General features: G+C 40.2%; 2 protein-coding genes and 2 pseudogenes across 2 annotated transcripts; 2 read left to right on the forward strand and 2 right to left on the reverse strand.

Moving 5' to 3' along the window:
• Positions 1-1,627: 1,627 nt before the first annotated feature.
• Positions 1,628-2,479, reverse strand: LOC106297991 (uncharacterized protein At4g02000-like). The gene has a single exon (XM_013734105.1). The coding sequence runs from the start codon at positions 2,477-2,479 to the stop codon at positions 1,628-1,630; it is 852 nt and encodes a 283-aa protein (XP_013589559.1).
• A 4,472-nt stretch (positions 2,480-6,951) lies between these two features.
• LOC106297993 lies at positions 6,952-10,475 on the forward strand (annotated as a pseudogene).
• Positions 10,476-10,641: 166 nt separating this feature from the next.
• On the reverse strand, positions 10,642-15,356 carry LOC106300276 (probable thimet oligopeptidase). Its single transcript, XM_013736385.1, has 20 exons — positions 15,073-15,356; positions 14,880-15,004; positions 14,642-14,805; positions 14,468-14,558; positions 13,832-14,011; positions 13,642-13,722; positions 13,378-13,458; positions 13,212-13,304; positions 13,052-13,132; positions 12,812-12,974; positions 12,591-12,711; positions 12,432-12,504; positions 12,217-12,324; positions 12,011-12,108; positions 11,885-11,930; positions 11,697-11,793; positions 11,321-11,394; positions 11,133-11,237; positions 10,977-11,057; positions 10,642-10,887 (listed from the first exon to the last, which is right to left on the reverse strand). Exons 1-20 carry the CDS (start codon positions 15,230-15,232, stop codon positions 10,777-10,779), a joined length of 2,133 nt encoding a protein of 710 aa, XP_013591839.1. The 5' UTR covers positions 15,233-15,356; the 3' UTR covers positions 10,642-10,776.
• Positions 15,357-15,439: 83 nt separating this feature from the next.
• Positions 15,440-16,419, forward strand: part of LOC106300277 — a 3,323-nt pseudogene continuing 2,343 nt past the window's right edge.

A 16,419-nucleotide genomic window follows, 5' to 3' on the forward strand; every position in this document is an offset into this window, starting at 1 on the left:
GGGGCTGAGGACAGGGCTTCATCCAACTCAGCCTGAGTAGTGTGAATGATTTGGTTCGCTTTTTGATTGCGGTCCTTTGTCCATTGTATAATGCCTCTTCTGCAGGCGTTAAGCTTGGCGATAACCGAGGCCAGGGGGTCGTGGTTCCATGCCGCGTCAACCACATCTGCTATCTCTTCGTTCTCCGTTAGCGCTCGGTTAAAACGGAAAAGACCTTTTTTCCTTGCCGCAGAAGTATTGAAATAAGTTATGAGCGGTCTATGGTCCGAGGTTTCAAAGCGGAGATAACAACTTCTTCCCATCGGAAATTTTTCAGACCATGCACAATTCACCATAGAGCGGTCTAGCCGCAAGCAAATGAAGTGGAGATGTCGCGTTCCACGCCATGAGAGGTGGTTTCCGGAATGCTTCAGATCCCACAAACCATTGCAGGACACGAAAGTTCGGAAACTCGTAAAAGATCCCTCCCACAGCAATGGGCCGCCTACTTTCTCCGAGTTGTCAAGGATTTCATTAAAGTCTCCCGTTAACAACCAGGGAGAGTCTCTGCCTTCGCCGATTCGTGTAACATTTGACCAGAACGCAGCTTTGTTTTCCACAGCCGGGGCACCATAGACAAAAGAGATAAAAGAATAAGTTCCTTTGAAAGATACCTTTGCATCGATGATATTGAGAGATGATTCTAGTATCTCAATTGTGATGTTGTCTTTCCATAGTAGCCCTAGTCCACCTCCTGTCCCAGCTGGTGGTACTGAGAAGTAATTAGTGTAGTGGAGAGATTGGAGCTTTGATTTAATGTACTCATCGTCATTCTTCGTCTCCATGAGGAACATGATATCCGGGGAGATACTCTTGTATATCTCCTTGATTCTGCGAATTGTGAAGGGGTTCCCCATCCCTTGACAATTCCAGCTCATAATAGCTAAGGAAGAGATGGAGGAGGGAACAAAAACCCATCCCCATGATCCTCTTTGTCGGTATTGACACCGAATTGTTGCTCACTGACGTTGCATGGGTATTGTTCAGTCTGGCCTTATCCCCCGTTTTGGGGTTATTTTTCTCTAAGCAAAGCTTCTTCCTCGGTGGGTTTGTCGTTCTGGTAGTGGTAGTTCTTCGAGCTTTGGTTCCACGCACAGGACTCCGGAGAATTCTTTTTTTGGGAGTAACCCTCAGTGTTCTGCGTTTAGTTTCTGCTTTGCTTATCGTAGGGGCTACCTCCACTGATATCGCAATTGCACTAGCTAGTGCAGCTCGCGTGCGTTCCCTGCTTCCCAGCGTAGAAAGACCTCCAAGCCTTTGGGAGGCTGGTGTTTTGTTTGAGCCATGTCCCATATCAATTGTTGGAGGAGGGGGAGAAGTAGTGGTGTTGGCGACGGCCATCTCCCGCAGTTGTGTATTGTCGGAGAGTATTTCGACCTCTTGGAGTCTGCTTGAATCTCTACTGGGAGTACTACGACGTTGTAGTTGTTCCCTGAGGTCCGGATCAGCTATCCTTTCCAGCGGTGAACGTCTTTCCCGGGATCTCTCAGACCCCGCGGGTGTTACCCCCTCGTTAACGTTTGTAATGACCTTCTTAGTATGCAATTGTGGGGGAGACTGGTGGGTATTCGGATCATAACGTCTTTGGTTAGAGTTGCCCGATGGGTGAGACGGAGAGGACGATGCGATAGTTCTTCGCTCTGGTTCTCGGGGGAAATCTCTGAGAGGTAAATGATCGAGAGTTTGGTGAAGCATGTCGTAGGCTGTCTCTTGAAAGGAATCGGGGCCTGTATAGAGTTAAGATCCGACGTCCGTATGGAATTTGAGACATATTTGAGCGTTCAGTGTGCTCTGAGTTGTTTCGACGAGAGAGTTCATAGTGGCCTCTATTCTCAGAGGAATGGTGAGACTGGCGAGGTGGAGCCGCCTTTCCTTCTAGCTGGCCTGGACAACGTGCGTCAAGGGTTTTGTACCCTTGTCTCTCATCATGGCGCCGTTTTTCAGCTTCAATACGCTCTAGAGCCAAAGCTTGAGTAATACCCAACTTTCTATCTTTCAGTGGGGCGTTACCATGGGGTCTTCTTGGGCAGTCATTCTCTTCGTGGAGGAGAGACACTTCCATAACTTCCCCATAGGGGAGCTGGATTTCCGAGTTCATCTCTAGGGGTAGAAGACCGTTCAGAGCCACCCTTATACGGGACTCTCTAACGTCCTTGGTGGAGACATGTCCTAAAGCCTTCCCTATCGCATAGAGGGCTTCATCTGTCCAGTGGTGGAGTGGAATGCCGTGAATCCGGATCCAAAAGGAGATCATTGAGGGAAAGGTTGGGGAGATGGTCGGCTCCCATCTTTGGAGGAGAAGCATCCATTTCTTGTGGTGATAGGGCCCCTTAGCTAAGACTGTTAGGAGGTCGTTTTCCGACTCAAAACGAAATTGGAAGCGTTCAGGGCCTAAGTCTCTGCCTTCTAATCTACCTTCCAGATTCCAGACCTGCGGCATCCGGGCCACCACCGCTCTAGGGTGTTGGAACTGGGGGTTAGTAACTCTTCCAATTACCGTGAGCTTGTTGTCAGCAATCAGGGCATCGTTGTTGCCTGCAGGAATCTTGATGGGGGAGCGTTTTCGGGGAGAACTCGGGGCCTCAGGTCATTTCTCTTTCTCTGAGCGGGAGTAGCGTCTTGCCATCTCCTGCTAGCAAGTAGTTGGATTTGTTGTTAACCTTGAAGTTTGTTCGAGACGACAGAGTAAAAGTAGTATATATGTTCACTGGAGCTTTATGGGAATTTATGGAACCATCGAGCTTAGAGCAGGTTAATGGAGGTTATCGTAACCCAAATAGCTAGTCTTTCCGGTGTAACTGTCAGGAGCAAGTTTCACAGAAGGAGGTTGAGCTCTCCTGCAAGACTCCAACATGCCTGCGTTATGAGATAAGAGAGACTACGAGCGGACTCTATACTGGCACAGGGGAGACCCTGGCTGACCCGCCGACGGTAGTCGGGGGCTGAACCCGGCGAGGTTTTGGTCGGAGGCACTTTTGGGATTTGATGGACCGTTTAGTAATGCTGTGCTTTGACTTTAAGTAGAAAAGATTTGAAAAATCCGCAGGTTTTCAGAATGGGTCAGCGACAAAACAAGCCCAAACAGGAAAGAAACTGTTGGTTAAGACCATCTCCAACCCACCCTTATTTCTATCTCTATATTTTTTCCTAAAATAGAGAAACTCTATTATAGAGGTGAAAATGCTCCAATGTATGCCTCTATAATAGAGTTTCTCTATTTATAGGGGAAAATATAGAGATATGATATTTCTACTTTTAAATATAGATGCAAAAAGTAACTTTCCTCTATATTTTTCTCTAAAATAGAGGAACTCTATTATAGAGGCATACATTGGAGCATTTTTACCTCTATAATAGAGATCTCTATTTTAGAGAAAAATATAGAGGTGTACATTGGAGATGCTCTGATAGGAGGCAAAGGAACAAGGTCAGCGGTTAGAGACTGGTCTCGTATAACGTGCCTGAGAGAGTTTTTTGGTCGCTTTTTTATCGGTGAAGTAAATCAGGTCTTAGCTAATCTGTCAAATCGTTATGTTTTCGTCCATCTTTATTTGTTTAAATTGTATAGCTTACAACAGCTTCGCAGTTGATTTCATAACTATTTGCATCCTCTATAAATTTCAAGACTGTAGATAAGATATCGGTCGGTTCCCACACCTACGTTGTCAATATCTTGTTTTGAACCATATCTAAAGAGTTTTTCATAGACACTTGTCTCTTGTTATAAATTTATTAGAATAAACTAATCGTTTTTATCACCTATTAGCATGATATTCATTTTCTACGTATTGGTTTTTATTTCTTTAGCTCAATAATAAAACCAGAAAAACATTATCAAAGCGCCAAAAAACTATTAAATTAATCACACATTCTTACCACAACTTTGTAAATTGATTAGTGCATTTATACTTTTTATTCTTGAATATCTCAAAGACCATGTCCCAAGTTTCAAGTTTCCTATCCAATTGTCATCTTACGGACACCATAGGTATCTAACCCCCACTCTTTTTAAGCCACTAAGCACTTGGAAGGAAGTGTGATTGTTATATATTCAAAACCAAAATCACTATATAATACCACCGTATATGACCACGTATACTTTTGACTGCTCAATTCAAACTCCCATACCCATACTGAAAGCTTCTCCTAGTTACGTACTCAAGTAAAATATGCAGATTCCTTTTACTTTTGCCATCTTCTGTACCTATTACCACCTAGAATACAACCACTTGGAACGGGACGGAAATATAGTTAGCAATATAAATTCAAACTTGGTTATCAGAAGTTAAGAAGAGGTAGTGAGTCTAGTGACAATAAAGTCCAAGCTCCAAGAAAGATTTAACACCGAAACAAAACAAATTTTGAGTTTAGATTTAGCTATTTGTTTTCTTCTGGTCAAATTATTAATTATATGATACTGTATTACTAAGTTGTTAGTTCACTCACTGCTGGTTGAACATTATTATGTATTAGTTTTAGTAACTCAGACGAAGACTAACCAATAAATAGTTGAGAATCTTGAGACACATCATAATAAAGAAAAAAATGAGAGGAAATGAAAGAGTTCCATAAGAGAAGAAATACATGAATAGATAAATCGAGAAACGCAATTTAAGGCATCTGAATTGTACCTTTGGTGTAGTGAATACTATACTTTTCATGTTGCTTTGGCAGCTCGAACAGCTCTTCGACTGGCCTACTCCCACACGGGCATGATCTTTAACTATCACAGTATAAACAAAACAATATCAAAGCAAATCAGATCAGATCAACTGATCAAACAACAATTTCAAATCCTATTGCCCTTCCCTGGCGTTAGTAAATAAACATAGATCCACAGGAAACATTACAAAAAGATCCTCACCTTTTACAGCAAATCACTGTCTTTTACAGGTTTGTTGAATCCTGCTAAAAATCAGAAACATGGGTGAGTGGTGCCCATTGATTATATTTACTCAGATGCTTATTGTTTCTAATTTTCACTAAAAGTTTGAACAAAAGAAGTGGAGTCCATATTAACATAGAACTGGTTTTACAGTCTTTCAGGAGATAAAAGAGAGACAGACAGTGTAAAAAAGTCAGCAAATGCACTGATCTCAGTGATCAACGATATCTTGTTAATGAAATCAATCTTAGAGCAAACCTATGAGAAATCTGATATGTGGACTGTGGAACTGGTTTCACCGTCTTCTAAGAGCTTCCCAACTACTGCCTGAAATCACCAGAAAAGCATAACTATTTATTCGTAATTCAGGGATGCCCAATTTGGCTGAGATTTGAACAGATTTTCATAGCCATTGCTTGAAATTCCGGAGGCTGTACCTGGTTTGAGTTGATGCTGATATCGTGGAGCACCATTAGATGAATATGAGGTCGCAGAAAGTAGATCGAAGTGAGAGTCGAGGAGTTTTATATAACAGGAGAAACAAAGGGAGGTGAAAGGATACCGGTTCTCTCATGAAGATATGATTAAAGGATGGAATTGAATGAGGAGGAGTGTGTGGTATAACGAAACGTAAACAGAGGTCCGATCTGCAGAGTTACGGATGAAAGAGACTGAAGCAATCACTGGAAAGTGGTAGGTGGGCTTTAACTTAAATGATTCAGTATAAGTTTTGTAATGTCCAATTGATTAGGTCCGGTTTTTGATGTTTATAAAGGACGTGTCAAAATCGTGTTTTCTTATTGGTTTGGATTTATTTGCATACGTGGATAGGCTGAATGTCGATTATATCCTCTTTTTAGTATTGTAAGATTAGAGTGGCTGGCTGCTACTTTGCAAGTCAACTGGACTAATACATTTTTATTTGATTAAGTCAGCAAATTCACTTCCAGTCTAATTAAATTATTTAATTAAAATCAAACTAAAATTTTAAATAGCAAAATACAGGACAAATGTGGTATGATTTTAATAGTAACAAAATATATACATATAAATATATATAGAGATTTTGGTTACCATTGTAATATTCAAACCAGTCTAATATTCAGACCAGGCCCGAAGCAGAAGCGGTCGCTTACGTATTCAAAAAAATTTAAAGCAAAATTGGCTCATTGATTTTTTTTTTTTGTTAAGTTACAAAGCTAAATCTCTTATCTTGAATGGAGTCTCCAATATATATGGATCGGTGCTGATTCAAACAACTCTAAGAAGATAGTATATTTTGCTGATTCTCTCGTTCTATTCCTTCTTTTTTTTCAGTTATCTTCCTCTAATATTCAGGGTGTCTGATTTGTTTGTTTCTGTGAAACTTTAGTTTTTCGTTTTATTTTGTATTTGAATTTCGAGGACATGTATGCTTTTTTTTTGCTAAAATTTGGTTAAATAATGTTGACAGCTGTAGGTTAAATCAGGCGACTTAGACCACTCGGCCAAACTATCAATTTGAGGACTTGTATGTTTACCGTCCGCTTTAAGCTAACAGGAAATGAACTTCCTTCCGTTGACTTTTGACTTTGGAAGTTTAAAGATTTGCTGGCTTTGATTTAAATCATGTTGTTTCATATCTATAACACTGGTTGTAATGGTTGGTCCAAGTAAAAATTGCTGACAACGTCACACATATCAAACTATTATGAGTATTCTTATACGAAGACCTTTCGCAAAAGAGTCTTCACATACAAGTCAAAGTAAACGATAGTGAAATGATCCCTCACACAAACAAAATTACTAAACTAAAACTACTACCAGTTCCTACAAAGACATTTGACTTGTCTTATCATAAAATCCAAAGTAAACGGTAGCCGATCACTCCCTTTGCAAATGTCTTTGTCACAAGACTTTTAGGTCCGACTTTTTTGAATATACAACGTTTCTTGTTGAATTTGTATAACCGTGTAGGCATTTGAGTTGAACTCACATTCCCACATTGCTTTGTGAGTTTATTTTATTTGCTTTTTATCTTGTTTGCAATGGAGAGGAAGCTTTTCTTGGGTCAATACTTGATACTGGTGATATTATTATTGGGGCAGCTACATGGATACAAAAGCTGTATTGAGAAAGAAAGAATGGGTTTGTTGGACCTCAAGAAACACCATCTCCCAAGTAACAATACCAACTCATTTTTCACTACCTGGCCTAATGACACAAGGAGCGATTGCTGCCAGTGGGAGGGGGTAGAAGCGGGCGGGTTATCAGCCTTTCAATTGGTTTCACTTTCTACGGAACTAGTTTTCTAAATCTTTCTTTGCTGCATCCCTTTGAAGAAGTCCAAATTCTTGACTTATCCGCGTCAGTATTTAGTGGCTTCTTTGATGATGTGGAAGGTATACGGGAATTCTCCTAGTCGTTTGCTTTTAACTTTTTGTTTTGTTTTGTTTTGTTTTGTTTCATTGGATCTTTGATATTAGCTCCCTGTTAGGGTTCTGCTTCTCTACAGAATCTAAATGAACTAAATCATAGTTCATTGTTTTTAAATAGTATAAGTTAAATACCTATGCCACTGAGATTTTCTGTGTATATGCATAAACAGTTGTAGATGTTTGTGTCCCACGTTGCAATCCCAGTGGTGACTTATTTTTCCTTTCCATGTGCATAGAGTTCATCTGCACGCACATTCACTCACTGGCGTAAACTATGATGTCATTCTATTATATATCTTAGCAAGGTTCTCTTTTGCAGGTTTCAGAAGCCTAAGGAGATTAAGAAGCCTCGAGGTTCTGGATCTCTCAACAAATGTATTCACCAACAGCATATTTCCCTTTCTTAATGCTGCTACATCACTTAAAGCTCTGTTTCTAGGGACCAACAGCATGGATGGCCCTTTTCCTGTTCAAGGTATATTTTTCTATTCCCTATTTCTTGAGGATGTATCTTTTGTTAGATCAATTAGAACTTTAAATTGAGTATTTTTAAAAAAAAAAAAATATATATATATATATTATTTGCTTAGCCTTAAATTCAGTTTGCTTCATTCTTATATTTTTTGTTGAAATCCCTTTCAGAACTCAAAGATTTGACCAACTTGGAATTGCTGGACCTAAGTGATAACAGATTAAATGGCCCTTTACCAATACGAGGTACATGTCGATAAATGCTTTGTTTATTTTCTAAGGTGGAGATTTAACGGCTGTGCACGATATCATTAGGCTCTTGTTTTCCTTTGTGGGGTTTTGTTGCAGTTTTACCAGCCCTGAAGAAGCTGAAAGCTTTGGATCTACATCTTAACGACTTTTCTGCAACAATGGAACTGCAAGGCAAGTCTATATAAAAATCCTTAACTCTATTGGTTATAAAATGTGAATGTCTTTCATTTGATTACCATAGGGATATGCGAGTTGAAGTATATGCAAGAGCTCAATATCGGCCAAAACAAATTTGTAGGTCAGTTTCCTTTATTATGCTTAACTAGCTTGACTGGGCTTAGAGTTCTTGATCTCTCATCCAACCAACTGTCTGGGAAGCTACCATCTGAAATCCATAACCTTGAATCCCTAGAGTACTTGTTGCTGTCTGGTAACAGTTTCGAAGGTGTTTTCTCATTTGATTAACAATCCAACTCACTTCAAGTAGTGTCAAATACTTCTTGGAAGCCAAAATTTCAGTTGAATGTTATAGAACTACGGTCTTGCAATTTGGAGAAGGTTCCTCATTTTCTCCTACACCAGAAGGATTTGCGTCATGTTGATCTCTCTGACAACAAAATTACTGGAAGTTTCCCTTGTTGGTTGTTGGCTAACAACACAAAGCTCGAAAATTTGCTTCTACAGAATAATTCGTTTACGAGTTTTCAGCTACCAAAATCTGCTCATAAGCTGCTTTTCCTGAATATATCAGATAATGAATTCACTCATATCTTTCCTCAGAACATTGGGTGGATATACTTCCCCACTTAAATTATATGAATCTAGCAAATAACGGCTTTCAAGGAAACGTGCCATCGTCTCTTGGTAACATCAAAAGTATTGAATATATGGATATATCTCACAACAGTTTCAATGGGCAGCTACCACAAAGTTTTGTAAAAGGTTGTTATTCCTTGGAAGTCTTGAAGATGTCACACAACAAACTAAGTGGAGATGTTTTTCCGGAAACATCGAACTTTTCTTTTGTCCATGTGTTGTATATGGACAACAATCAGTTTACTGGGAAGATTGGACAAGGTTTGCGGAACATGAGATCTTTGGTTTTGCTTGACATCTCGAACAACAATCTCACGGGTGTTATTCCAGATTGGTTTGATGAATTTCCCGATATAAGTGCACTACTGGTGTCGAACAACTTGTTGGAAGGGGAAATACCTATTTCGTTGTTCAGAACGTCTAGTCTTCAGATACTAGACCTCTCTGCAAACAATTTATCCGGCAGTGTTACTCCTGCATGATAATATTTTATCAGGAGTTATTCTAGACACATTGGTAGGAAATGTCACTGTACTTGATCTCAGAAATAACAGATTGTTTGGGAATATTCCGGAGTTCATCAACATGCAAAGTATCCGTATTCTTCTTTTGAGAGGGAATAATTTGACAGGTCGTATTCCTCGACAGTTGTGTGACCGCCTAAGGAACACTCACTTTCTAGATCTTTCTAACAACAGACTGAGTGTGGATCCATACCTTCATGCCTTGGCAATACGTCAGTTGGTTTGGGAAAAGAGGATACGCCATCTTTTTTTGATTTCGCCACTGCTTCCACTAAAGCGTCCGATAGTTCTCTTATGGAAACGGCTTCCTTTTCCAGAAAAATTTATGTCGGTGCATATGTCAAATCTCTACTTATGCTAGATCAGTTTAGTACCTTATACAACTACAGGGACGCAACCTTGATGAAAGTACAATTTGCAACCAAACACAGGTACGATGACTACATGGGTCAAAACCTCGAATTATTTTTTGGACTGGATCTCTCAGGCAATGAGCTGAGCGGTGAGATCCCAGTGGAGCTTGGAGGTCTAATGGAACTTTATACCTTGAATTTTTCTCACAACAAATTATCAGGTCGTATACCAGAAAGCTTTTCAGGTATGAAGAATATGGAAAGCCTTGATCTTTCCTACAACAAACTACAAGGTTGCATCCCACCACAACTAACAGAGCTGAGCAGCCTAGCTATATTTAATGTCTCATTCAACAACTTATCGGGAGTCATCCCACAGGGAAAACAGTTTAACACCTTTGATACAGACAGCTACTTAGGTAACCCTCTTCTCTGTGGGAAACCAACCGATAGAAGCTGCGACGCACAAGATAATGTTGTGGAAAACGAAGAAAGCACAATCGACATGGAGTCTATGTACTGGAGTTTGGCTGCAGCATATGTTACAACACTTCTTGGAGTATTCACGTCTCTCTCTTTTGATTCTCCTTGGAGCAGATTTTGGTTCTACATGGTTGATGCTGTCATCCACAAGGTGAGGGATTTATTATGGTAAACCATTGTTGTGACAAATTCTTATATTTCTCCGCATTTGATTCACCGAACCTCCTGCCAGAACATAATTTGTATTTGGTTCCTATGTACTGTCTTTTTCATTGTCTTTGAATAAATGTAAAACACATCTCTGAACTGGCTTAGTGATTGGCAAACGCAACGACCTTGTTTTGTGTACTTGACAAACGTTTCTCTTTCGTCTTTTTGGTTGGTAATCTGGGAGGGTAAAATAAATGAATGGTTCCACCAAAAAACGGCCGTCTCTGACAACGACAAAATGTTTGTTCAGTTTCGCAAACAGCATTTTGAGTTCTCATCAGCCGACAGATTCATTAGAGAACATCCTACTGTTAAATGCGCAGATATCACAATCCATACTTTGTCCGGCTCTCAATGTAAGCTTGTGTTGATGGTTCCCTTCCAAGAAAACTGGTGAGAAGTTCCATGGCTTCTTTGCCTCCTCCCTGGGCCAACACCTAAAAGAAGAAAAGCTGGTGTTATACTCACTGTCACAGACCACTAAAATTCAAGAATAAACACAAATACTCTTCTAGTTATCGTTTACTTTGTCTCGGAACTGCAAGCCCATATACAGATTCGGATGCCCATCCCCAAATTGTGAAGCAAATATATCAGCAGCAAACACCTGTCGAAAAACAAATAATCAGATTCTCAGATTAAAAACCAGCGAGGATTAACACAAATGCAACTAAATTATTACCTCACTCCATAAACGGCTGTAACACGTTGCTTCAGAGCCAATTACAGCACGTGGGAAACATGAAGCAGGGTTTGTCCCTTCCACCACTGGTAGCCCTAACATCACCTATAGACAGATGGACACAATTACATTTTAAGACAATAGCCGTTGCTAATAAACCAGATTGCTTTGAGAGTTTCTGCCTGTACCTTTGGATGAAGACTCCTGATTAGCTGGCTAAAGTCCACATCATCCTCCGAATATATTTTTTGATCAAATAAACCTTATCATCAAGGTTTCAAGCATCATTAGTCAGTGCCACATTGTACCTTATCATGAGCTTCTTGCACTGCTTCAATGCCTCTTAAGAGAACTTATAATAAGAAGCACACAAAATCTACTGCTCTTCCTAACAAACCATTAGTCCCAATAATTTAAAAACTTAAGTGGATACACTAAGATAAATCGAAGTTGAGAAGTATATAACTATCAAGACAACTTTTGACTGTAGCAATAAAAGCCTATTTTGATGATGTTTCAGAAAGAAAAAAAACCTAAAGAAAGATACGTGGAGAGATTTCTCACAGTATAATATCTCCTGAAGCGACTTGAGTGCAGAGAAAGAATATCGCCAACGTTTGAGTGTTTTGCAGACTTCATCAACCAGTGGCTTGGTGATATCCTGCAATTCCAACAAATTAAATAAACTAATCAGTCTCCAAGACAACATGAGTAAATCCCAGTTTAACAAATTTGGTGTGTAATGCAGTCACCTGACGATAACCTGATACCAACTTCAAGGTGAAACTCTCGTAACACCTAGAGATACCATAATTATATTCCATCAGTAGGATTTGTGTTAATACATAAATACTTAACACAAATATCAGTTTACTTGCCAGTTTTCCAATAATTGAGATGGAATCTCCCGAAAGTCAGGGTCAACACGTAGGCCTGAGAATCTAGCAAATGAAGCACGATTGCAGATATGTTGGACCTATTTGCCAATAGTTACCAAGGAACATCACTTCAAAACATCCTTTGATATATAGTACAAAAGATGCAACATAGGATTTAAACGTGGTAACAAATCTCATTCACGTACCACATGGCCAAACTCATGAAAAAGATTAACCACCTCAGAGAATCCCAATGGCATAGCTTCACCACCACCATCCTTTGAAAACTGTGCAATAAGCAACGCCACGGGAATCTGGGGACAAACAATACCAAAATAAATGCCAGAAAAGGTTTCTGTTTATATTTTTGAACTGCATGACACTTCCAAATAAAGATCCGACATGGATGTAAGATTGTAACCTGACATGCACCATTGGAGAACAATGCATTGTTCTGAAGACTCACCACACAGCTGTGACTAAATTTCCCTTCCCTGTCCAACAAAATTGTGCTTACGACTGAAAATAAATTGGAGGCTTTGAAACTGAAGCGAATGATGAGCTAAGGTCGATGACTGACCTTGTAAACATGTCAAGATAGAAATAACCCAAAAGCTTTCCAGACCCAGAGTCAAACACGGCAAAAGCTTGAACATCATAATACCAGACATCAGTTTCTGTAACCTCCTCAATTTTTATCCCTGAAAAGAGAAATCATAAGATTAGTAAGTTATGAGCATATAACAAAGCAAAAAAAATTTAAGACCCCAAAAGGTACAAGTGCTCAGACTCTTAACTAACCGAAAAGGTCCTGACATATTTTAAAGATTCCGGAAAGGACTAAACTGACAGGGAAATATTGTCGGATATCTCCGAAGTCAAGATCAAACTGCAGCTCCTCTACCCTCTTTATATAATATAAAAGATCTTCTACGCCAAACGGAAGCTCCCCTTCTTCTTTCCTCTGATATTAGAACCCAACAAGTTAAGTATTCAGAAAGGCATAACCTATTATATATGAAATACCAACATTATATTTACCTTCAGATCTTTCAAAATGGAAAACTCTCTAATAGCTAAATCCGTTAAACTGGAAGAGATGTCCTCCAGGAATCTGATCACCTGGACACAAGAAGGGCCTCAGTATACAATCGAGGATGTGAAGAATGATAACAAACCACGTGGAGGATCTTTCACAAACCGTTGTTGATGTCTTTGACATCCTATGATCAAGAGCGTAATCAGCGAAGTGTGCATAACCAAGTAAGCGAGCTAATCTATGGCGCGACTGAACCTACAAAGACAAGAACATTAAGAAGTCTACTGCAGGCTCTTGCCAAGGGTTTCTGGAGTAAACATGCAAGTACCAATTTTTGTAACACCGGAATATTGGCATCTCCACATCTCTTTCCATATGCCATAGCCACTGTCTTCCTTGTCTTGGCTATCTGCAAAGTTTAAAACAACAGCCAAAATTTGTTTAAAGACAACTTTGAATGTGTTGGCCTGAACATAGAGAGATGTTGAAATTCTTCTCCAGTTATACAAAGCTAGCATCAAGAACTGGAAGTAAATGTATCTTCCACATTTGCTGTGGCAAGGCAATTAAAAAGGAACATGGGAATTGTTACCTTGCATAACTCCAGAATAGCTGCTACGTGACTACTTTCCAAGGTGAGCTTAAATTCTTTACTTTGAGTTTTATCCAAACTCTGCAGGAAGAAATGCAGAAATGAAAAATAGTTCAGAACAAGTCAAGTCCGAGACAGGTGACGGATTTGCATGTGACAGAGTAAGCTAAATAATATTCAGGTTAAACACCTGAAGAAATTCTACAGGCAAACCAGCAAGCTCAGCCTCAGTAAAGAAAAGACAAGAACTATCTTCATTTAAATTCTGAACGTATCGCAAGCTTAGCTCGTCAATTTCATCTTTCAATCTCTCTACTTCCTCTCTTTTTGTTGTAGTAAGGTTCAGACCATTGTCCTCGAAGTCTCTAACCTGTCACTGATAAAACATAAATCAATACTCAAACCCCCCACAGCTTAGCAAAAACAACTAAGTCAGCAAGCAACTCTCGCAAACGTGCTATACTGCTATGAAATAAAGCTCATTATCCCATCCGCTTTCTTCTAGCGCAACTGGAGGAAGATCATGAATACTAAACCCTAAAAGAGTGATATTTGCTAGTCCATGAGGATCAGAAAACTTCAAAAGTATCAAATTTGCAAGTGGACATGTTGTTAAGCAATTCAAAGCTGGTCAATCCACTTTCAAACAGTACAAAGTCATGGACTAACAAATTACAGAAGTGTGAAAGGGAAATTAAAATTGGTAACAACTAACAACTTCGCAGAAGGAACATTATACATTTGGGAGATGCTTAACTCCATAACCATGTGATATAGTAGTATCTGAGACAGCCAGAGAAAAATCATATGATTCAGTTTTCCTTACCAGACACTGTAGATAGCATTTAGCGTCAGGAGCAATTGATTCTCCCTTTGCAGCATAAATTCTGATAACCCGGTAAACATCTTCTCGTTTCCTGATAAGCTTGCCACAAAGATACGATCATCAGTTTCAAAAACAGCATTCCATGCCCCCATCAAAAAAGAATCCACAAAACACCTGCAGGAGAGAAGATGAGCGTCTATCTTCAGCTCAGCTTCAGCACTAGCTTTACGAACATTATCCTGAGGAGATAACATCTTAGGAACCACACAGCATTGTATAAGCGGAAGCAGCCTTGCTTCAAGCTCCGCCAGCGGCAACACAACGTTCTCATAAGAGAGCTTACAAGATTAATCAGACATTCAAGTCAGTAACATTTTTTTCCATATTGGTGAATCGAGTGATTTCGAGTTACCTTGTTTAGAGGAACCGAGGCAACAGCGTCGTGAACTCGAGTGGAATTGGAGATGATTTGGTCAGCTAAATCGAGGATCTCCTTCGCGGATAGGTTAACGCAAACAGAATCGCAACCGGGAAGACCTAAATCGAGAATCCGTAGTCAGCATTGTGAGATATGGATTCAAGCAAGCGCAAGCGAGGGAGAGTACCTTTCTTTTTGGATTTTTGCTTGTGAGAGTTGAAAGCGAAGATGGCGAAACTGACGGCGAGTCCTAACAGCCCGGCGGCTCCGGTGAAGGTTACGAGTTTGAGCTTCTTAGGGTTAGATCCTTGCGTTTTCTTGTCGTTTCCTTCATCGTTTTCTGACATTTTCGCTATTTTCTCTCTCGGGGAAATAAAATTGGGAGTGGGAGGGAAAAGCTTAGAAGGTGTAGTGAGTCCCTCGGCTCCCTGATGTCCCCCTCAAGGCTGGAAGTGATAGGCGGACGGGATAATCTTCGTGTGGAGACGTTAGAGAAAAAATGGATCATGGTAAAGGCCCATTTAAAAGCCCATGAGTATCGTCTTCGACAACACATGCATCAAACCTTTCTCTAGCTCCATCTCCGTTTTCTTCTCCCAGCAAAGCCATCGATGGCTCCTAAATCGAAAGAGAAACCCAAAACCTCACAGCCTCCCCCTGCAATCGAAGATCTCTTCACCACTCTCGATAGGCACATCAATCGATCCGAATACGAACAAGCCGTTAAGGTCGCTGATCAAGGTACACACTACTCAGCTCCACCTCCCTCCTACAATTCTCAGGTGAAATTGAAATTGTGATTGTTTTTTTTTCCAGTTTTGTCGATTGCACCTGCCGATGAGGATGCAAAGCTGTGGCTCTTGTCAAAGACGATAAGATCGACGACGCTCTCTCCGTCATTCACTCTTTCCACAAGCTTCCCATCGATCTAGGGTTTCAAAAGGTCAGTTTCCATAAGAGTAATCGAACTACATTGTGCATTCTAGTTTACTCGAAATGAATGATTGTATAGCTCTTAACGGTTTCTCTATTATTGATTGATTCTCTTAATCAGGCGTATTGCTTGTACCGTCAAAACAAGCTAGACGAGGCTATTGCGTGTTTAAGAGGCCGAGAGAGATATTCCGAGACTTCGCTTTTGGAGGCTCAGATTCTCTACCGTCTGGGGAAAACAGATGCTTGCGTGGGTGTGTATCAGACGCTCAAGGACTCGGAGATTGAAACGGCAGATGTCAATTTCGTGGCCGGTTTGGTTTCCTCTGGTAAAGCTTCTCAAGTGAAAGGAGCGTTGGAGACTTGGAGGATCAAACCAACTAGCAGCTTTGAGATGGCTTTCAACACTGCTTGCTCTTTGATTGAGAACGGTAACTACGCCGATGCAGAACAGCTTTTGCTCACTGCCAGGAGGTAAATTATCTCTCTTTTTCTCTGAGAAGTTTGAGACATAATGTTATTAGGATTGGTCATTATCTTTATCTCCTAGGCGATTGTTCCTAATAGTAACTGTTAATTGGACCCCCCCCCCCCCCCCCCC

This window comes from Brassica oleracea, chromosome C6 (genome assembly GCF_000695525.1).
Source record: "Brassica oleracea var. oleracea cultivar TO1000 chromosome C6, BOL, whole genome shotgun sequence".
Lineage (NCBI taxonomy): Eukaryota > Viridiplantae > Streptophyta > Magnoliopsida > Brassicales > Brassicaceae > Brassica > Brassica oleracea.